The 23,532-nt window shown below is 34.3% G+C and overlaps 1 protein-coding gene across 1 annotated transcript in view; it reads left to right on the forward strand.

The window, feature by feature from the left end:
* Positions 1 to 22,907, forward strand: part of CHD1 (chromodomain helicase DNA binding protein 1) — a 60,442-nt gene extending 37,535 nt beyond the window's left edge. The window contains exons 16-36 of the mRNA XM_009321782.1: positions 1,216 to 1,368; positions 1,863 to 1,934; positions 3,772 to 3,921; positions 4,516 to 4,664; positions 4,951 to 5,047; positions 5,133 to 5,228; positions 6,211 to 6,387; positions 6,576 to 6,736; positions 8,079 to 8,120; positions 8,853 to 8,983; positions 9,406 to 9,544; positions 10,271 to 10,421; positions 11,443 to 11,565; positions 11,940 to 12,077; positions 14,441 to 14,704; positions 15,135 to 15,275; positions 17,445 to 17,623; positions 19,468 to 19,564; positions 19,779 to 19,836; positions 20,740 to 20,950; positions 21,153 to 22,907. Of these exons, the coding sequence (XP_009320057.1) occupies positions 1,216 to 1,368; positions 1,863 to 1,934; positions 3,772 to 3,921; positions 4,516 to 4,664; positions 4,951 to 5,047; positions 5,133 to 5,228; positions 6,211 to 6,387; positions 6,576 to 6,736; positions 8,079 to 8,120; positions 8,853 to 8,983; positions 9,406 to 9,544; positions 10,271 to 10,421; positions 11,443 to 11,565; positions 11,940 to 12,077; positions 14,441 to 14,704; positions 15,135 to 15,275; positions 17,445 to 17,623; positions 19,468 to 19,564; positions 19,779 to 19,836; positions 20,740 to 20,950; positions 21,153 to 21,516 (3,093 nt within the window). The 3' untranslated portion in view covers positions 21,517 to 22,907. The remainder of the gene's footprint in view (positions 1 to 1,215; positions 1,369 to 1,862; positions 1,935 to 3,771; positions 3,922 to 4,515; positions 4,665 to 4,950; positions 5,048 to 5,132; positions 5,229 to 6,210; positions 6,388 to 6,575; positions 6,737 to 8,078; positions 8,121 to 8,852; positions 8,984 to 9,405; positions 9,545 to 10,270; positions 10,422 to 11,442; positions 11,566 to 11,939; positions 12,078 to 14,440; positions 14,705 to 15,134; positions 15,276 to 17,444; positions 17,624 to 19,467; positions 19,565 to 19,778; positions 19,837 to 20,739; positions 20,951 to 21,152) is intronic.
* The last annotated feature ends 625 nt before the right edge of the window (positions 22,908 to 23,532 follow it).

Below are 23,532 nucleotides of genomic sequence, written 5' to 3' on the forward strand. Positions count from 1 at the left end.
CAGTTTATTAATTCTTATTGAAGTATATTAAGAAAAAACAGGTTCTCTGGAAAATGTGCATCCTGGGTTTTACGGGTAAGTGAATTGATTTTTGATTCTTAATTGGAACTGAATAATTGACAGATAAATGACTAAATAAAATATCCCCCATTTTAATTATAATCAAAGTAAAAAGGAAATAGTTTGAAAGAGGCTGTGTATTTTCATGCAAAATAAACTTGAGACCTATGTTAAACCTAAGTAAAATAAAGCAGGAAAGCAGGTAAATGTAATGTGAGTGGAAATGCATGTGATTGGCAGTGATACGCCAGCAATCTATGTGATAGCAGTGATCTGCAGAATGCTTTTAAGCCTTTTTTATGATCAAATACTGTTCTCTGTATGCCTGCAAACAACAAAAGTGAAAGGAAATGAAAGTAACAAGCATCCAAAGCTCAGTCTGATTTTGTTGTTGTTGTTCTAACACATGAAAACAATTGTATCTATCAAAGATGTTCTGTTGTTTCTTTTTTTTTTTTAAGGTTAACTAATATTCGTACCAAAACTGTTAAGAAGCACAGCAACAGATAAGACAACTGTTGTTAATGATGCAGTTTATACCACCATAAGTGTTCCTAAGGATTGTTTTTTTTCTGTAAGATTTCAAGTTGATAACTTAAATACCTTCCCAATACTACTAGTTTGTGCAGTGACAAATATCCTCCTCCTTTCTCGCATAAAAAATAAAAGCACCTAACTCAAAATTTAGCATTCCCTAAAATTCTATCCCAAGCGTCTTCACCTAAAGAGGCACATACAGAGCCCGTATATTTACTTCATGTTTTGATGAGATGTTAAGACATGACTTTGAGAGGGAACTGAACAATGCATTTCCTCTAAAAGTATGTGAGTTAGTAATCCTGTTGATTTCAGTTAGAATCAACTAAACTAAAATTAGAGTAAACTTTTGTGTTCAGTTAATGCTGCATACTAGTAAATTTATATAGCAGTGTTGTCTTACGATCACATGAATTTGGCGGGGGCTTTTTTTCTAGGAGACTATATGTTATATGAGCATTTTAAACTATAAAATTCTCAAGGAATGTCAGAATTTGCCTTTTTTTTTTCCTTCCCACAGCAATAGAAAGAAAAGCAAACCTCGAATGAATGTCTAACCAGTGTGTATTACTGTTGAGATGAACTTATTTTGTAATATGTATTTCTTGGGTTTTGTAGCATTTAATACGTAGCAGCGGGAAACTAATCCTTCTTGACAAGCTACTGATTCGTCTGCGAGAACGTGGCAACAGAGTTCTGATTTTCTCACAGATGGTGAGGATGCTGGACATCCTAGCAGAATATCTGAAGTATCGTCAGTTTCCCTTTCAAGTAAGAATCTTGGTGGTAGTAGCCAAGAAGTTTTGATCTTGAATATAAGAAAAACCTTTTCTTTACTCTGAGGGTGGCAGAGCACTGGAACAAGTTGTCCAGAGGTTATGGAATCTCCATCCTCTGTGACATTCAGAAGCCACCTTGACATGACCTTGGGCAACCTGATTTACCTGTCCCTGCCTGAGTAGGGGAGTTAGACAAGATGACCTCCAGAGGTCCCTTCCAACCTCAACTGTTTTGTGATTATGTCATCTTTACCATTTTGCTTAAGAAAAGATATAAGAAAAAGTGTTCTTTTTCTGGAAAGATTGGCAATTGCAATATGCTAAATAATATTTTGAAATTAAACTGATGAATTAAAAAATTATGTGAAGTGTTGTATTACTTTTTTTTCCTTCACATAACAGTTTTGGCAGCTGAGAATTCAAGTTGCTCTGATTTTGAATATAGTATAAGAATAACTTTTTAACTGTAGTATTCAATCTCTTTAGAGACTTGATGGATCAATAAAAGGGGAACTGAGGAAACAAGCGCTGGATCATTTTAATGCAGAAGGATCAGAGGTATGGTATTTTTTTCCTAAGGAATCTGTTTTATTTTTTCCCAAAAGATACAAAAAATATTGCACAAAAAATGAACGCTGACAAAAGTGAGGAATATATCAGTAAAGTTGAAAATTCATTGTTGCCTAGACTATAAGATTACATCTGCTAATTTTTTTTCTCTAAAAAGAGGTTAAGTAGAAAACACATAACAAACGAAAATGGTATTTAATCAGTTGTTTAGCTGTACTTATTTTTTTTCTCTAGTGCTCTTTATCAAAGTAATTTTAATTACTATATATATGCTGCTATATAGGTTTAGCGTCAGCCTTGTTGCTGTGTAGAACTTAAGCCAACAATGTTTACAAGAGCATTGAACTTAGACAAGTAGTTAGCATCAAAAACATCCTTTGGCAATGGGCAGAACTAACTCGTGTATATCCTTGTATGAACAATCATCTTTAATTGTTTCAAATCTGGCTTCTGTTATCTTCATTTGTTGCCACCTGCTTACTTGCCCTGGAAGAAATAGTGAAGAACTGATTTCTAGCCATTCTTTGTGAGCAACTTGTGAATACATAGGTGTCTGTTACAGATTCTTTCTTTTCTGAGTTGGGAAATTTGTAGCTTATTTAGCATTCCTATAATGCAAGCCGTTCCATACCTTTGATCAGTTTAAATCTTTTGTCCTACATTGGCAGATTTGGGGGAGGGGAGGTTGTTCTGGTTTTTGGGGGGGGAGGGGGTTGTCTTTGGGTTTAGTTTTTTGGGTTTTTTTTGGGTTTGTTTTTTTTTTAAATCAGTAATTGAAAGATAGCATTTGTCAGTTGCTGCTGAGCTTGTTTCTGCTATGATGGAGGGAGAAGGACTTACCTGAAGTTTACATTATGGAGTTATTTGTTAAATACAGAAGTTAATTCTGTTTCAAACTTCTAGCATAGACGTTGTCTTTTTCTGAAATCTTTGCAGTTACACTATATGTTTTTTGAGATGAAGAGGAATTTAAACTTCATGCATTTCAAAAATGGAGGCAAACAATGCATTTGTGCAGCAACAACATTACGTTCTCAATTTTATTTTTTATTTCTTTCCTAAAAATTCAGGACATTCCGTATAGTTTTTGGCCATTACTGAACTAAGGTCTACATGGAAATTTCTAACAATTCTCAGGACTCATTCCTGAGTGTAGTGGTTTGCTATTTCCTGTAACTTCACTGAAAATTGGGATTTTTTTTCTTTTTTAACCTGTTTTACTTTATCTTGAATTTCATATGTTGTTTTATTGCATGTCTCAAGATCCTTCTGCAGTCCTTCATAGTTGTCTCTGAATGAATAATTCAGTATCATCTGCAGGCTTTTTCAGCTCGTTGCTTATTCCATTTTCATATTGTTCATGAATATGTTGAACAGCATTGAACCTGGCAGAAGACTTTTGCTTCCTGTCTATTAACTAGTTACCTGTAGGCTCAAGTGTCTTCCCTGCTCTGACATGGCTGCTTAGTCTTCCAGGGCTTGGGGCAGGGGGTATGGGAGAGGGACTTTGTAACATACAAGGTTTTAATAGTAGGGGTTTTGTACTTTTTGAACAGTCTTTTGTTTGTTTGGGATTTTTTGGTTGGTGATAATCTTCTCGGATGCTGCTTCCTTTAAACTGTTGAGAAGTCAGTAACTATTTATGAAAGAAATTGATATCAATGTTTGCTTTATACTTAAAGAAGCTTTAACTATAGAACAGTTACGGAATTGGTAATGTATAATTTTGTAGTCTGCACCACAGACTACATAAACAAGTGTCATGTTGGTTCCTTTAAGAATATTAGAACTATTGTATATAAAACTATTTTTTTTATGATTTCAGGACTTTTGCTTTTTACTGTCTACCAGAGCTGGAGGATTAGGTATCAACTTGGCATCTGCTGACACTGTAGTTATATTTGATTCTGACTGGAACCCACAGAATGATCTGCAAGCACAGGCTAGAGCACATAGGATTGGACAGAAGAAACAGGTATGCACATTCAGCTTTAAGCTCCAAACCTGAAGGAGGGTTCCATACAGTAGCTCTCCACTCTCTGTCTGCACCATTCAGCCTTCACATAGTTTTAAGAATAACTAATACTTGCTGCATAAGTCCAAAAATGTTAGTAATGCTCTTTTAACTTCTTTTTTTAAAATTTCCCTGTACAGAGAGGTAATATGGCAGCTGTGGTGTATGGGTGAGAGAGGGAGAAGAGTTGTGGGCTTGTCTGTCCCACATTCATTGGCATCATGTCATTCTGGAAAATAACTGCTACATCAGGCACATCCCCCTTGCTTAAATATTTCTTAGTTCTCTTCAGGTTTCTTCCTTGCGGAAGACACAGCAATAACTGGAAATACGACAGTTTTGCCTGTGGCAATGCTTGTGCCAAATCACTGAAGTTTAAAAAAGACAGGTCTAAGAGTTTACTTCTTTGTTTTTTTTAAAAACACTTATGAAAGACTGTGGTAACATGATTGAACTAGTATTTCATATTTGAAACCAGTTAATAAATTCATAAGATATGTAGTGAAGATTGAGATTTCTCCTTGTTGTTGCTTACTTTTTTGAAAATATACATAGGTTAATATTTATCGGCTAGTCACAAAAGGATCAGTAGAAGAAGATATTCTTGAAAGAGCCAAGAAAAAGATGGTGTTAGATCATTTAGTAATTCAGAGAATGGACACTACAGGGAAAACCGTACTACATACAGGCTCTACTCCTTCAAGGTATATTTGTATTTATTTCCATATCAATTTACCCTTAAGTATATTTGACAAATAAGTAAAAATGTAAGTTATTTTACCTGGTTAATGAAAGACAAAATAAGGTTAAATAAGTAAAGATGCAAAGAATATTGTCTTTGTAGAATTTTATTTGCATATTAAATACATATATATTAAATATAGTTTTTACTTAACAGTAAAAAGAAGGCTTAATTTTGACCCATGATTATAGAGAACTTTTTCAAGTTACTGAGATAAAATGTTTTTCCTGAAACATCCTTTATTTCAGCTCAACACCTTTTAATAAGGAGGAGTTATCAGCGATTTTGAAGTTTGGGGCTGAGGAACTTTTTAAAGAACCTGAAGGGGAAGAACAGGAGCCCCAGGTAAGTAGTGTTTCTGGACTAGATAGATAAAACAACTGAAAATATGTAGGAATTATTTCATTGTAAAGAGGAACTTCTTTTTTAGGAAATGGATATAGATGAAATCTTGAAGAGGGCTGAAACTCGGGAAAATGAGCCAGGTCCATTAACTGTAGGAGATGAGTTGCTTTCACAGTTCAAGGTATTGCTCTGTTCCCTACCTTCTGCCGTAATGATACTTTCCTTTACAAACAGTACTATTTTTCTTTTGTGTACCTATCCGTCTCTTCATTCTTATAAAATAGATGCCTCAGTAAGTCAACTCAGTATCTCTTTCTAATAAAATGTCTTTTCACCTATACAGGATAGGTACCATCAGTATAAACAATTAAAAATACATGATGTATTTCCCTAATAAAATAAGACCTATTTATAATGTCTTAACGATTAGAATTCTAGGTATTTTTTTGTTTTATTTACTGTCTTTGTTGTTAAGCAGCTGTGGTATCATTGAACACAAAATATAAAGTTTGCATTTCTTAGTTGATGACTTCTAGAAGTAGCTTTTAGGCCTGAAGTAAACTTGAATGCCAGGTATTTTTAGTGTTATCAGTTAAACATATTATAATTTGGGTGCAAAAAAAAAAATGCAGAGCATGATGTGTTTGTTTCGAGCAGTAGATTATTAAATAGCTCTCCTGCTGATCGTTCATTTGCAACATATTTTGATTTCTGCAGTGTATGAATGTTTGGTTAGTTTTATATTATTATAGTTTCACATTAACTCAGGCATCCAAATGTCGCTAGCCCTATTTTGAAGGAAGTTAAAAAACAATCATACAGCTATCAGGGAGGTGTTTCATTATGCATCTGTATTAATCAACTTTTAAAAGAAGAAAAAGATTCTCATCTTTTCTCATATTAGCCCATGTTGCATGCAGTCTGTGTCTGTTTCATAAATCAATAAAAATACTTTCGTTAGAGACAATGTTTCATGAAGCATTTTGTATGTATAAATTTTATATATATTATAAAACAGTAGCATATGTACAAATACATAAAATATGTAAATGCTTAAAATATGCCGTCTAGATTTTTGTTTTCCTAAAATACTAGTTGCTCAGTCTTTTTCAAATAAAGTCATGTATTGATTTGATGAAAATACCTATATTCTGATACACAAGGTGGCCAATTTTTCCAATATGGATGAAGATGATATTGAGTTGGAACCAGAAAGAAATTCAAGAAATTGGGAAGAAATCATTCCAGAAGTCCAACGGCGAAGAATAGAAGAGGAGGAAAGACAAAAAGAACTTGAAGAAATATACATGCTCCCAAGGATGAGAAACTGTGCAAAACAGGTGTCTCTTGGTTCCGACTGACTTGTACTTTTATGTTGCTGTTGGTTTAGTTTGTTGGGGGTTGTTGTTGGGTTTTGGTTGGGTGGGGTTTTTCTTTCCTTTTCTGAACACATTTTTGACGGGCAAGGTAAAACTTTACTGATGTTTGTCAATCACGTAGCTTTGAACTACTTATTCTGAAATTCCAGATCAGCTTTAATGGAAGTGAAGGGAGGCGCAGTAGGAGCAGAAGATACTCGGGATCTGATAGTGACTCCATCTCAGAAAGAAAAAGGCCAAAAAAACGTGGAAGACCACGAACTATTCCTCGAGAAAATATTAAAGGATTTAGTGATGCAGAGATCAGGCGGTAAGATATGGGGGGACATGCATGTTTGAAGGGACAAGGCAGATTTATTATGATTATTATTATAGAGCTTGAAAGTACAGAAGGCAGTTTATTTTTCCTGAATCTATTTGATTTTTTTTTTTTTTTTTTTTTTTTCCTAGGCATTTAATGTTTTACCTTGTGCACTTTGTGGTGCTGACATAGTGAACTGTCACAGCAAGAATTTGAACCCATTTTAATGAGGGATAAAATTAATTTTGAAAAATATTCTTTGTTGTTTTAAATTTGTTAATTCCTGCAACTCAAAAACCAGTTATTACAATGGGTGAGCTTTTCTTTTAACATACAAGCAAAATAGTCTGCTTCCCATCATTTTATCTAAAAACTGCAGTGCTGAAAGAATATGTAAATCTTTTTGGTGACAACTACAAAAATTTGAGTGGATTTTGTTTTCTTTTAAAACTAATTGACACTGTACTTGAATTATGTTATATCACGCTTTTGTAAACTAAAAAAATATAAAGTCCTGTACAGCAGGTACAAAATCTTGTACAGCAGATACCTTCAATATTTGGTGTTAAAACATTTTTTTGGTAGAAGGAGGAGGAATGGTTTTACTTTACCTTTTTTGGGTTTGTGAAATGCTACTTTGCTTCTGAAATTTAAGTATGCATGTTTCTCTAAAATGCTGTAAGACTTGCAAAATATTTTTGGTTAGAGAAATAACTTTAAAGATCCTTTTTGCCTTTCCATTTCATCTAAGAACAGAGCGAATTGGTACTTTTTTCAAGGCTATTCCTGTGCTTGCACTAGCAATTTGACACCTTGATTGTTGAGGAAATATTCTTTCTTTTTTTAAATTATTTTTATTTATTTTATTTTTATTTCATTTCATTTCTATCCGGGGTATCTCCAGTTTCTTTCCATCACTTACACATTCCTACAGAGGGTATCTTTCTTGCCATATTTTCCAAAATCTTCAAATCACCTGTTGCAGATTGCTCCCTTTACTAATAAGGCATAACATAATGTCTGAAATCTCTATTTACTGTAAGTCCACATTAAATTTTTATGATTAGACACATCCAGCTGCTGAATCTTCTGTTTTGTGAAATTAATAAAGCCATTTCTGAAATTAATCATACCTTCTATTGTTTTATTTACATCAGTTCTTAAATGAAGAAAACTCTGACATGGTTTAGGTTATCTGGATATACTAAGCTGTCCTACTCTCTCTACATCCCCTCCCCCCCATTGTCCATATAGGATTATACTAAGATTAATAATTGTATTAATACAATTTTAAAGTCAATGTAGTTAGTTAAGCATACATTTAAATGGCAAAATTGTTTTCTGTTACTAGGTTTATCAAGAGTTACAAGAAATTTGGTGGCCCTCTTGAAAGGTAAACTTGTTTGATTATTATTTGTGTAGCAATTTGGAACCTTGTTTTCATAAAAACTAGAACAATATACCAAGAAACCTTAGACTGAAGAGAAAATACAGTGTCTAGTCTTTGCCTTGACTATAACATGACTTTAGCTTAATAGCTTCCCTTTCTTCATGTATGGTATGTATGCAAACAGCCACGCAATAACCCTTTCAATTTGCAGGACCACTTATCTCTTTCTTTATACTTTACCTGCTGTCTTGTTCAATCTTCATCGGTGGTAATCATTCAGTTGTCTTGTTTGATAGCCTGTTGAAAGCCTATCAGTTTATCCACTGACTGTCAAAATTAGTTTTGCATTTTCCTTATTGTCAGTTCTTATTTTTAAACTTTCTTTATTATTCCATATTTTAAGAAAAACTTCCCATCCTTATTTTCCTTAAAAATATTTATAGTCCATATGAACATATTATATACAATGATTCCTTTTCTTTTTTTAGAGACATGCAGTAATTTAACTCAAAACTATAGGGTTAGGGTCCTTTACAGTTCTTTTTGTATTGTCCTCTGATACCTGAATCACTTTTTTTTTCTTTTTTTTTTTTTTGGTTCAAAATTGTACACAGCATAGCAAATGCAGGTGACTGATAACTTACAGGATCGTTTCTCTAGTTTCAAAGTCTGAAGGAGTCATTCACAATTACTAAACTTTCAGAGCTATAAAAATATGTATGTGTTTTATTACAGGTTAGATGCTGTAGCTAGAGATGCTGAGCTAGTTGATAAATCAGAGACAGATCTTAGACGTTTGGGAGAGCTTGTACATAATGGATGCATTAAAGCTTTAAAGGACAATTCATCTGGACAAGAAAGAGCAGGTACAATGTGTTCATGGGGCTTGGCGGGCAATAAAAAATGTCAAGAAGTCTGAATTCTTGCACTCTGATCACAACACAAAACAGTTTTGTTGGGGGAAAATATAAACAAAAATATTGGCATGCTGGGTGATCTTAAAAAAGGGTTATAGTAAGATGACTTTTTTGTTTTTCCCTTTCTGTGTGTGAATTGTCATTGGAGAATGCAGTATGTTTTTGCTTTACTGTGAAGTTTAAAAGTGATCTGTTACTCTCTGAAAGACTTTTTGATTCTGGAGCTTAATTCAAGCATTTGGTTAAGAAAAAGTAATTTGGTATAATTGAAAGTTTGCTGCTGTAGCATCAATCTTACTTGTTTTCTTTACATTTTTCTGTATGATATTCATAAAAGTAAATATTTTAATAGCTTTGTCCTTTATTTTAAGGAGGTAGACTTGGGAAAGTTAAAGGCCCAACATTCCGAATCTCAGGAGTGCAGGTGAATGCAAAGCTAGTCATCTCTCATGAAGAAGAGTTGGCACCATTGCACAAATCCATTCCTTCAGATCCAGAAGAAAGAAAAAGGTATTTTTTTTTAAAGGAAGTAGTAATGTAGAAAACTTTTCAAGTTTTATTAGCTTTTTTCAGACAACTTTGACTCAAAGCACACTGTGACAGCATTGTCCCTCTATTCCCTGTAAGGACTGGCAGCAGTAACCTACTCCCCATCTGTTCTTCTTTCTTCCCTTGCCGTAGAAAGCCAGTACCAGCTTTGGCTTCTCAATTATATTCACTGGGGACTGTGTTCAGTTACTAATAATAACCAGGACTAGAATTCAGGCTTGCTGAGGAGCTGCTGTATGTGTCATCTCTGCGTGGGGGGAAAGCAGTATCTGTCAAAGAGCAGCAGTAGTTGGTTGTTTCTACCCTCTGAACTTTTTCCCTTGCTGCCTTGTGTATCACAATACCCAAACTATCCACTTAGTTATCAGTTACACTTGGATGATGATTTATGCTTTTATTCATGGCTAGCCAACTCTGTGACACAGCTCATGGCCACAGACAGATGTCTGTTGCTCTTCATATTTTAGTCTTGATCAGCCTTAAAACACATTTCACTGCTGATTTCAGTAAATATTTTATAGAAATGTTAAAATATAATGATAAATGTTTGGATTAATTTCCTAAATATACCAGCATCTTAGCAGAGAAAATAAATCTTGTTACATCACTTTTAGTATGTTCCCTTCCCCCTTGCTGACCTTCAGAAGTAAAAATTCCTTATTTGTCTTTATAATTTATTTCTGCTAGATATGTCATCCCATGCCACACCAAGGCTGCTCATTTTGATATAGATTGGGGTAAGGAAGATGATTCCAATCTGTTAATAGGCATCTATGAATATGGTTATGGCAGCTGGGAAATGATAAAAATGGATCCTGATCTTAGTTTGACACAGAAGGTATGTCATCTACACCATTTCATCAAGGACTCTTTTTGTTTAGGTAATAATGCTACTAAGAACAGTTACTGAAAGAGCTTATTTTATGATAACTGAAATGGCAGAGACATTATATGTCAGTTGTACTTCTTAGTATCCTTCTTGTGGTATATTATTAGGTTTTAAGGTCTTCTGTATTCGGTTGAAATATGCCTTCTTGCAGTCAATTATGTTGCTGTATTTCCATGTAGTTGGACCTCTGTCACTTGAATTTTTCTTTTCAGTCTTTTCCTTCTCTATTTCAGATGTTCTGGTTTTGTCCATTTTGTGTTCTTGAACTTTGGGAAGGGAGGTTTTTCTAGAGATTTGGTTTCCCCATCCCCACTTAATCCCCAGGTTCTTCACTTGAAGCTGTCTGTCACTCACAACATGAGAATAGCTGTACTAGAATTAGTGCAATAGCTCCGTAGCAGTAGTGAGCAACAGGTATTGAGGGAAAGACTGGGGTGAAATAAACTTTGTGACAGTGCCAACAACCTACAGTTTTGGGATTTGAGGAGCCAGGGTTGTGTCCAAATTCGTTTAATAGTGATTCCTACTCCTGCCTTCCATTAATTTGTCTGTTTTTTGAAACCGCCCATTTATATTTTTGGCATCTGCAATATCCTGTAGTGAATTCTGCATTTAGAAGATGAATGAGGCAGAGCCAGGAGTTCTGTGGGTGACTGGTACAGCAGCTCAGAATTTCTTAGCTAAACTATCAGAGTGGAAACAGAAATCTGAGGCTGGTTTCTTGAGTTTGTTTTAAACTGTGAGGCAATTTCCAAGACTCTGCATTGGCTGTGTGATTGGAGAGAAATTAGAACAGTTAAGAAATTTTCCATTGCTTCAAGCATGCTGGCATATTTGCTAGGTATAGTTGAAGTGGATTGTTTTCTACCTTCTTTTACGCAGCTTTTTCTGTTCTGTGTGCTCCAGGCTAGCATCTTCCAAACTTGATACTATGTACTCATAGCTGTGATACAACCGTTGTTCTCCTCAGATTTTGCCTGATGATCCAGATAAAAAACCCCAGGCGAAGCAGTTACAGACCCGTGCAGACTACCTCATTAAATTACTGAATAAAGACCTTGCAAGGAAGGAAGCACAAAGGCTTGCTGGTGCAGTAAGTAAAATTTGGCATTCATTAGTTAGATAAAACAATATGCTTCACATCAGCTGATCCTATTCTTTTTCTTTTTTAGTTCTGGTCTTCTTGTTTGTGTAGTATTATTCTGTATTGCTAATCATATTACATGAGACTAAGACAAGAAATTAGTTGCGAGTTTCATACTGTATTATTCTCTTATTATTTGTATGTATTCTCTACTGTTGCAGTATGCTCTGTCTCCAGTCCTGAGAAAAGCGGTGGTCATTAGTGGCAATAAATAAAATAAAATGAACCTCTATTCGATGTAAAACAAAAAATAATCTTTTTTTGCAACTGTGGTGCAAAGGTGCTTGTCAGTTGACATATTAAATAGACCTATTTGCATTCAGGGCAATTCAAAGAGAAGGAAAACAAGAACTAAGAAGAATAAGGTGATAAAGGCTGCAAAAATAAAAGAAGAAATAAAAAGTGATTCTTCACCACAACCCTCGGAAAAATCTGATGAAGATGATGATGAGGATAACAAGGTAAATATCTTTCATATGGTAAAGATGGCTACTTAGTTCTTCTATTAGTGTCAATTTCTATTTTATCTTCTGCTTGACTTAATAAAATTGAAGCACCTGAATGTCATCCTTTTCCTGTGCCACTATAGTTGATGTTGCATCAGTACAAGCACATGGGAGACTGTATCTATTTTAACTCAATGATAAGCCAGTAGCTGAGGAATTATGAGTAGTTTTCCAAATTTTATTATAAAAAAATGTTGTGGTCTAATTACAAGTGGCATTGCTCAGTTTCAGCATTCTTTAAAGACTTCAGCATTGTGTCTGCTAGAAATGCAAACCTAATGTAACACACAATTATAAAACTAATGTTTCTGGCTAATGTGCTATTACTACTGATAGTGATTCTTCAGGTAAAGTTTTTTTATTCAGGCTCAGGTAAAAAACATCAAGCTCAATTAGAATGAGCAGCATGAATAAACGGTATTTCAAGACTTGCATGTGACAGCTGCTGTATATGGCATGGCTTTCATTATCCAAAAAGACTGTTTAACTGGCTATTTAACCTTGTTGTGTTCTGTTACTTCTGATGCGTTCCTTTAGGCCTCTGCTTTTGTTGGGTCTTTCTATTTCTAACATTTATCACACAGCAGAAACCACTAGAGATAAAAATCTAGGTAAAGTTTAGGGTCATGTCACACCTAATTTTATGATTTTGAAAGTAGCTTAAATAAAATCAGTACAAATCTGTACATATCATTAAAATACTACTTGGTTTAAAATAAACTAAATTGAAGTGTCATATGTAACCATTTTAAACTATTACAAACCATTGTAATTGTCATCTCACTCTAGAGGAGAAAAAACTTCTGCAAATACTCAGTTAAAACTGAGTCAGCCTTAACCATGATACATCTATAAAAACAGTAATTTTTAACTAAAGTATTCGTGTATGTATTTAAATTGTACCATGAAGAATAAAATTAAAAGCCAGGAAAAAAAAAAAAACCTTCAAATGTAGACCAGCTTATGTTTATAGATACAATAATTTGTCTGGAATGTAAGACTAAGAACTGTAAGTGTTGTCACAGTTCCCAGTAAATTAACATGGGCAACTGAATCATAAAACTAAGCAAATTAAGTGTTCAGACTACTTAAAAAATGACTGTTAGACTTCATCCCCACTCAAAACAGAAGACACTGCCAGTCAGTTGATTGACTTGTTATGTTTTTGGAAAGTGCCTAGAATGCTGTCCCCTTTTGTATATTTAATAACAGATATTCATCACTTTAATACTTTTGGACACAGACTAACAATTGGACTTCTGAAAAATGGACTATATACAGAAATGGGCTTTAACCACCTAAACGGTTGGCTTTAGCTACTTAGCTGCCATACTTATTGCAATATTTAGTGCAATATTTAATACTTACTGCACTAAGCATTAGTGCAATATTTAAAACTTACCTGTTTAATTGCTGGAACATTCAGGAAATTCTTGAAGTAATTGGATTTTTGCTGGGAAGTTTCCATTTCCATCTAAATACTGATGTCCTGGTTGGGCTGATTACTTGATACCTCATCTAAGTAACTTGTTCAGGTTCTTGTATTAGGCATTCTTTCATCTGTTTCTCTGCAATGGATTCTTTATATGCCTTTCCAGGGTGTACTTCAAATCAATTAAAAAATGAGAATGATTCTTGCACCTGTACATAATACTTTTGTTACTTATTACAGTATTTTTCTGTGTCTCAAAGGATTTGAGTTTCCATCTCAAACCTTATAAGTGAATATTATAAAGACCAGTGGAGTGGTATTTTGTTCACCTTCAAATAATTAAATGGGTCCCTATCAGACAATCTATAACTAAGACCTTTTTTTAAGCCTGGTAAAAAGAACACCTCTGGAAAAGAGAAAGCTGGGACTTTGTTACCTTCTCCTGTGAATGTTTAATATGGGATCAGTAAAAAGTTAGCAGGACAAAGCTAACTAGAACAGAGGTCTTCTAACATCCCCATCACTTGAGTGTTCTGACCAATCAGCTCAGTTTTGTGAGACCTACTTCCTTTTAGTTTTTAGTTCTTCAGAGCCTAACTACCTTTTAGAGGGACAGAATTCTAAGTTAATTCTAAGTTAAATGGACATAATTTCTGACCCCCACTACCACTGCCAAATCAGTACTTGCTTTGTCACATCAAGGAAGTGAGTGAGTAGTTCTCATCTTTCTTTACAACTGCATTTGGTTCTATTTGATAGGTGTTAAATCTATGTCCAAAAAGAAAAAAAAAATGCACAGATAAAAAGTATGTTTTAATCTGATGGTTACAACACTTGTATAGATAGGAACTCAGTTTGATGTGACATATATGCTTGCGTATTGCAGGATGAGATTGTTTCAGTGAAACATCCACATAAAAAAATTAAAGCAGAAAAAGAAAATGAAGAAAAGCCTGAGCCAGATATTGGTATAAAGAAGGAAGCTGAAGAAAAAAGAGAGACAAAAGAAAAGGAAAATAAGAGGGATTTGAAAAGGGAGAAAAAAGAAAAAGAGGATAAGAAAGAATTAAAAGAAAAAGATATTAAAGAAAAGAGAGAAAACAAAGTAAAAGAATCCACACAGAAAGAAAAAGAAGTAAAGGAAGAGAAGGTAACTAGGTTTACTTATCTTATATAGCACTAGAAAAGGCCACTAGGTTTTTGTGAATGATTTTGAGATGAAAAGGTATTTTGGATCTGATTGGTTGTCATTTCATTGAAGTCTTTTACATCATTTGAAGTTTTATTTTTACTATCTGAAACCATGAGGACAGGCATATGAAATGGGGAAATTATGTCTTCAATGATACATATCTTAGCTGGACTGAGAGTAAAAGTGTGTGCAAGAAATTCTTTTATTCCTTTTCCATTCTCCTTTTCCATCCCACAGAGAAAGTAAAATGTACTGTCACTGTATGTCAGCATAGTTTTTATTCTTGTTATTGAAGAGAATGCAGTAGTTATGGGGATTGTTATATATTATAGGATAATTCCAGAGCCAAAATAAAGTTTACATAAATATTTTTATATCTTGTTTTTAGGTAAATGAAGTAAAATCTGAAAATAAAGAAAAAAGTAAAAAAATTCCATTGTTGGATACTCCAGTTCATATTACTGCAACTAGTGAACCAGTTCCTATATCAGAAGAATCTGAAGAACTGGATCAGAAAACATTTAGTGTGGTAAGTCTGTTTTTTGGTAAGTTAGTGTTTATACTTTATAGTCTAAATGAGGACAATTTCTGATGTTCTTGATTCTGTTATTGAGCACAGTAACACAGGTGATCTTTTGCTAGTAAAGTCTCAGATCAATGAATGTTAATTGGCACTGTACTAAAGTAATTTTTGTCTTCATTTCAGCAGTTTAATTTTGTGGCTTACTGTATTTATGCAGGACAGTAGGAAAACTTATCCAGTGGTCTGTGTGCTGAATAGATTTAGAATATAGACTGTAAAGATACATCTTCAAGAATAACTTGTGTATCCTGCTTCTTAGAGTAAACATGAATGAACTTCAATGCAATTGCTTGAGTCTCTGGCTTCGCCTTATCAAATATGCCTTTCTTCTTTGTAAGATAACAAGAGAAATTAAGTTTCAGCACTTCCCTCCTTGAGTATTGCAGACTTAAATTAGTAGACACAGGAAGGAACAAATGCTAAAGTCCTTAGAAATACCTTACTGGAGTAATCTCTGACACCAAAATAATTTCATTTAATCACTATTTCTGTCTAAGAACAGAATCAATACTAGAGGAAAAAAGGTACATACTCACAATTTATGTAAAGTTTTATAGGTCTGCTGGGGCCTTTGGAAAGGTATCAATGAGTTACTTTGAGCAGCTACTCCCCTGTGGGTGTTTCGTCATTCAAATTTCAAGAGTTTTTTTGTTTCTGCCAGTCAGGTTTATTGGTGCTATTGTTGGTGCTGGCTGTGACACGCAAATAAGATTCTCTTGACTATGGCAGTGACTGGTCTATGTATAGTTTTATTCTAAACAATCCAAGTAACTCACGTGTGATTTCCAGGATGAGCCTCATGTGATTTATATAGATATGTTTGTGTGGTCAAGTGACAGAAAATCACTTGAATTCCATATACAGTTACATTTTTCTGATCACTTCTGTACTTAAGCAGTGCACTCTGTAAGCTGTCTTTTAAAGGCTACTTTAAGCTGTGGCTAGTGCAATACGTAATGCAGCTGCTTAATTACATAGAGGTATGAGCGGCAATGGAACAGCTTCTGTGATTTCTTCTGAGTTGTCCCTAGAAGCTTACATGGAAATGGTGATACTTGATTTCATTCCATTCCAAACATTTGTTTGTTTTTTCAAATTTTTTTGGGGGGGGGGGCGGGGGGGTGCTACAGACTTCTTTTTGTTCTTACTGGGAGTAATTCTAGGTTGGGTCTGTGTATAGAACAACATGGGGTTTTTGTCTAGGCTTTTTGTTCTGGAATGTATGTTTACCATTATGCCATGGTCAGATGCAGTCTAATTAGCATATTTTACTACACTTTCAAATGGAAATTACTACTGTGGGTTGTTCAGGCTTAACTAATTTGGCTCTTTGTGACAAGGAGAATATGGATTTCATCTGTTTACCATGCCATTGTAGTTGGATGGTATTCCTAAGCCAGTGTCTGTAATTTAAATCATGCTAACTGGTTTCATCTGGATTTATTATTAAAACATCTGATTCAAAGTGTGAAAATTCAAGAACGCACATATGACATACATCTTTGTTGCCATCACTGTTACTAATCTAGGCATATCAAAACTAGCTTTACCCTAGATAGCACAAGTTCTGCTAGTATCTGCATAGGACTGCAGTTTAAAAACTGCTCAGAGAAGCAATGTTGATCCTCTGCTGAATCCCAGATTTAATTGTTGCAGAAAGTATCTATTTAAAAAATACTGAACACTCTGATATTTAATTTTGACATTGAGTCTGTATAGCTTTCAAGGTGCTAAAATGTTTAAGTTTTGTCCTATATGCTTGCTCTGAAAGTTATAACTATGATTATAAAACCCAGTTGTAAGGAGCCCTTTTCCTCAGGAAATCCCTTGTATTAAATTAGTTCTTTCTTAAATCCTTGATATGTGTATTTTATACAATCTAATGCTTTCATAGAGGAGTAAATTTTCAACTGGTTTTAAAATACAACTTTTTCCAAACCTGTAAAACATTTTTTTGTTTTGTTTTGAGAGCTGTGAGCAAGTCTTGTGTTTCATTTGGTTTGTAACAATACTGTCTTTGCCTGTATATATTTATCACAGTAAAGGGTGGGTCATGTTTTAGAATTCTTTTTTCTTTTTATTTGAATTAATACATTCCTTTTTTCCATCTTACAGTGCAAAGAAAGAATGAGGCCGGTCAAAGCAGCATTGAAACAGCTGGACCGACCAGAGAAGGGCCTTTCTGAAAGAGAGCAGCTGGAACATACTAGACAGTGTCTAATCAAAATTGGGGATCACATTACTGAATGTCTGAAGGAGTACACAAATCCTGAACAAATTAAACAGTGGAGAAAGTAAGTTACTCTCCTTCGTTTTTCTTGATAAAGGAAAATCTATAATTGCTTCTATTAAGCAGAATAGTTTTTAATTATTTCTCTCATTTCTTATTCTCCCTTTCTTGTATTTTTCTGCTGTTTTAAATAGGAATCTATAAAAGAGTGATTATAGATGGTTCTGACTTTTAATTGATTGACTTTTTCATACTACATAGCAATGCATTTTGTCCAGTAGGTGGAGGCATATCACTTCTTACAACCGAAAGCAAACACTAGGTAACTTGTTACTTAGACTGTGTTTAGTGGAAAAGCATTCTTACCTTTAAGGATCTGTTTTGTTCAGCTTTGAGGTTTGGGGTTTTTTAATTCCTGTTAAAAAATAGGCAATTCTAAATTTCTGCTGGGCTTTGAATGATCTTGAGTTGCAGAATTCTTTATTCTTTTTAAAATATACTCTAAAATTAAATTACATATTAACTGTGACTTGATAAAAGTATTTATCATAACATACTCACATGTATTTCAAAAATGAAGAGTTTGCATCATCATGAGGTGACAGTTTAAAAAAATTAAGAGAAATTGTTGGTTTGTCAACTTCTTGTATTTCATCGTGAATTTCTTAATGCAACTTGAGTTACCTTTATCGGAATGTGTACTTTAATCTTTTATGGTTGAAAATACATCCTGCACTTCCTTATACAAAAGTCTGTTAAGTGTTTCATTTTCTTGAAGACTTCCATCAGTGTAGAATGCTTCTGCTGTTTTTACTTGCTTTACTTAAAAATATTAAGGTGATCTGAAATACAAAACCAAGATCCATGTCTTACATTTTTGGTAAATGTTTTATTTCATTAAGTGGAAACTCATAATAGAGCTATTATTCATAATAATGCTACAGTATTATATGTAGATTATTAAAATATGTATTTCAGCTATCTTTGATAAGAAGAAGCGTAGTTAAGCTACTTAGCTTATATAAAGTTATACAGGTTTCATTAGGCATACCATTGACTGGTTGTCTACTTTTGCAAACTTCTAGACCAAAATTATAATGTTTAAATAATCACAGTGAAGGGAGCAGACTGTGGCTTCCTGAGCCTGCACGCTTCAGATACTTCTGAACACTAGTATTCTGTAGTCTTTTTTTAAGCATTCCACCTCTAAATTTGACTAAAAGAATTCTAGACTTTAGATCTGTTACCTGTGATCATAGAAGAAAATGTTTTCTTCAGAGTTTTGGCATCTTGACAGCAACACACTTGATTTGTTCTTCTTTCATTCCTTCAAGCACAGATTAGGCAGAAACTTATTGTCATGCCACTTCCATCCTCTTTCACAGTTCTCATTTGGTTTCAAAAGCTTTGGAATTATGTGGAAAAATTCTCTCACTGCTATTTTCATGAAATGAGGCTTGTAGGTCAAATGTCTTATACTGTAAGAGATTTCAAGGGTTTTTTACTTACTTTACTTACTTAAATTTTTATTTACTGAGTGGTAAATACTCAAAATTCAAACAAACTTCCAGAAGACATACATAAACTGATAGCTACATTTTTAAGCAGTTTCACAAATCATTCTGTTAACACAATTGTTATTAGTACTACTTTCCATGCACTTTTCACTCTGAAGTACTTATGATAAATATTACAAAGTGACAAATTGTTAAAGGAATTAATTTTTCAAATGTTTGAAATACAGCTAGGTAATGTTTGCTGTGCAGCTAGGGAATACTGTGTAAATTTTATAGTGTTTCTGGTTTACTGAAGTACTGTTCAAATAATTTCAGTTAAATCCATATTCTGTTGCATAATATAAGAAAAATAAATGTATAGAAAAATTATAACTTCTCTTTTCTTCCTCAGAAATTTGTGGATTTTTGTCTCTAAGTTTACAGAATTTGATGCTAGAAAGCTGCACAAACTGTATAAACATGCAATCAAAAAACGCCAAGAGTCTCAGGTAATGTTTTCAGACCCTTTCTAAAGATACAAAGATGTATTTTAAGTATTATAGCTCTTTTATTAGATTTAAAGGATTATAAGGAACACAGAAATAGCTATACAAGTAGCATTTGTGTTTTTAGTAAAGTAGTCTCTTTGGCCAGGATATTTTTCTAATGAATTCAGATGAATTTTGGGATTTAGCAATGAGTTTTTGTACTTGTCTCTTTTAGCAACACAATGACCAGAATATTAGCAGCAATGTGAATACACATGTAATTAGAAATCCAGGTAAGAAACCTTAAGTATATTCTTGTGTTAGATATCTTAGTTTTCTTGTTTATTTAATTTCGTCTGTCTCACACACTGCTAAGTATCACGGACATAGGCTGATTAGCAAAACTTTACTAGTTTGCTGATGAAATCCAGCAGAGTGCAGACTGAAGCTGGTACTTACTGGTTTTAGTAGCAAGTTATTTGACCATCCTTTAAAAAATTTTTGGAAACATTTTTTGTGTTTAATTTTGGGGAGGGAGAGAGGTCTACTCAAAACCTGTAAATTTCTTGGAAATTCTGTGCCGATTTGTAGCTGTTGTAATGTCACTACCATTTAAGAAAGCAAGCTATTCCTTGAAGTCACAGTTTGTAATTAGTTACATGGGCTGACTTTTATTGTTGACAGTAACACTGATTTTTCTATGCTCCCACACCTGCCTTCTTGTAATACTTGCTTTGTGTTATGTAACACTGTATATTTTCATGGACTTAAAATCAACATACTGTATTTTAGGAATACCACTTGAAGTCTTGCATTAACAGGGTGTACCTTTAAAACTCCTATTCACGCTAAGGCCATCCCTTCTTAGAGAGGAAGTTGCTACCATTCTGTATAAAATTGCTTTACTAAAGGCACCTCTACTCACTGCTCATTTGGACCACACTTAGCTTCACAGACTGAATGGAGAGGTTGAAAAGTTTAGTTTCTGAGTCCTACACACCTACATTCTGGCTTGCTTCCCTTTTACTTCTGGGTTTCTTTCAGTTCGCTCAGATTAGTGCATTTGTCTTTCAACTATTTAGGTCTTGTTTCTGTCAAATTATAATGTCACTTTCATACCACTTTACGTCTGACAGGTAGATGTGCTGTTTGAATTAGGTGAAGAAAAGACTTTTAACCTCTGCTTTATTAAACAGATGTGGAAAGACTAAAGGAGAATACAAACCATGATGACAGTAGCAGGGACAGTTACTCTTCTGATAGACATTTTTCACAATACCACGATCATCATAAAGACAGGCATCAGGGAGATGCTTACAAGAAAAATGACTCTAGGAAAAGGCCCTATTCAGCCTTCAGCAATGGAAAAGATCACAGAGACTGGGATCACTACAAACAAGACAGCAGGTGAGTTTCTTCAGCAATTTTAAAAGCTGTTCAGAATTCCCTTCCTGTTTTTGTAGTACAGTTGTAGCAAGCACCAAAACATCTTTTTTGAGTAGTGCAAAATTACAAAGATATGTCAAATCAACAGAACTGCATTAGAGAGATAATTGTGGCTCTTAACGTATATTCAGTAACACTAATACAAATAATTTCTATTTTTTAGATACTACAGTGATAGTAAACATAGAAAGTTAGATGACTACAGGAGCAGAGACCACAGGTCAAACCTGGAAGGAAGTTTAAAAGACAGCCGGGCTCATTCAGATCACCGTTTGCATTCAGACCTCAGGATACATTCAGATCATCGTTCCACTTCAGAGTACAGCCATCATAAATCTTCCAGAGATTATAGGTACCACTCAGACTGGCAAATGGACCACAGAGCTTCGGGTAGTGGCCCAAGGTCACCATTAGATCAGAGGTCTCCTTATGGTTCAAGATCTCCCCTAGGACACAGATCCCCATTTGAACACTCATCAGATCACAAAAGTACACCTGAACATACATGGAGTAGCCGGAAAACATAACAAAGACTGACATTTTCTGGACCTTCTTTTAGCCATATACAGAAAACTAACACAGTAATTGCCTTACATGACTTGAAAGATACGGACTGGATATTCTGTCAGTAGCAGTATTGTTACTTCTTTCCAGGATGCAAGGTCTATTATCCCAATAGAAGAAAAATATTTTTGTATTTAAAGTTTATGCTGCACTGTGCTGCAAATGTTGTGGCACTCTTTTTTTAAGAAATGAAAGATGTTTACTTTTACAGGGACCTCAACACTGCCCCTTTCAGACTGGATCTTACTATAAAACTCTTCATGTCAAAGTGGTTTTAGGCTGAACACGTTTTAAATTATGTTTGTAAATGAACTTTTAAACACTGACCTGTGCTCATATTTCAGGAACGAATGAGGAGTTTACTTTCTTTTTTTTCTTAGTAAAGAACTCTCAAGGACTTTGTTCACTTTCCAAAGCTACTTGTTTACATTGTACACTGCGACCACCTTGCCGCTTTTTCATCACAAGCTTGAATATTTAAATTCTGTACCTATAACTGTAAAATAGCCAGGATTTCTCCTGTTTGTGATCAGTTATAATGCCTTTTTACAAAACAAACAAACAAACAAAAAAATAATAATAATAAAAACAAAAAACACACAAACAAATGGCTGTAAATTATTGTAAATTAATTAAATGAGCTTTTTTCCCCTCTCAGGCTTTTTCTGACTGTTCCTTTCCCCACCAACTCAGGCCTTCTTGTCACAAGTATGAAACAAAATCAGTGTACTTACATGTTTTAATAAAATATCTTGATGGAATCACTGTTCAGAATGTAAAAATGGGGAAAGGGAACATTTCATTCCATTTAGTGCTCCTTTTTTATTGGATACATATTGGATTTTAGATACATGTTTTGGTTTTTTGGGGGTATTTTTGGTTGTGGTTTTTTTTTTTTTCCCCCTATTAAACTGTCAGTGTTGTGATTGTTTGTAATGAAATGGTAAGAAATATCCAGCTAAACTGTGCTCTGGAAAGTTTTTCAGGTGCATTGGTTTTAAAGAAGGAATGTTAAATATCTGAACACTTCAGAATCCAAATCAGCCAAAATTTATTGTAAGTCCATTTTGTGTTCCCTCTTCAATATGGGCAATAATGTAAAATGTGCTATGCAGCCAGTTAATATTTTAGAAGATTTGAATTACTTTATTGACAGAATTGTTACAATGCACACTGATTGTACATAGATAACTTCTATCTGACAAATTAAATTTAAACTAAAAGGATACGTGGGCTCTTGTAGTTTTCTGCTGTGTTTTTTCTCTACAGCGTTACTTTTTCTCAGGTTTACCCATAAAAACATTGAACTCTAAGTACTAAATTTTAATACGCAATGTGATAATCAGGGAATATATCTAGCCTGGCATCACGTGGTTGGAGCTATATCTGTTGCTCCAATTTTTCTCTGCTCTTGCAATGTTGAGCATTTTTTCCAATTAAACAGGTTTCTATAAAAGCATTAATATAGAACCAACATCTGTCTACAGAGTATCTGTTAGGATCTCACTGTAGGTATAGGTGCTGCACATTAAGTTTTAAGCCTATTTAGTGTAGGCTGGGACTCAGTTAATTCATGCCGCTTCATTTCTTAACTGTTCCATCTTCCCGGGATCTGGAGGGTCTTGAGTTGTTCTGCTTTTGAGCTTAATTGCCAAAGCAGTTTTTAGGCAGTGGAGTGGTGTCTGATAAGGTTGTGCATGCGTGCCATGCATCTTCTGCTTCCAGTGGTGAAAATTTAGAAGTTGGAGCATCTCCGATCACTGACTGATTCTTACTGCTTGGGTAGTGCATAGATCCATCAATAGAGCATAGAGAGGGCAGTCCCACTAAGCCTGGTTCACCATCAGTGTAGCTATATTATGGCATTGTGGCTGAATATGTCTAATGTGACATGGTTAGTCTGCATCTGTTTTTGTTAAAGGTATCTATCTTGGGTCTGTCTGAAATAAGCAAGACAGAAAATACTTACCTGGTGGCTT

This window comes from Pygoscelis adeliae, unplaced genomic scaffold, assembly GCF_000699105.1.
Source record: "Pygoscelis adeliae isolate BGI_AS28 unplaced genomic scaffold, ASM69910v1 Scaffold164, whole genome shotgun sequence".
Lineage (NCBI taxonomy): Eukaryota > Metazoa > Chordata > Aves > Sphenisciformes > Spheniscidae > Pygoscelis > Pygoscelis adeliae.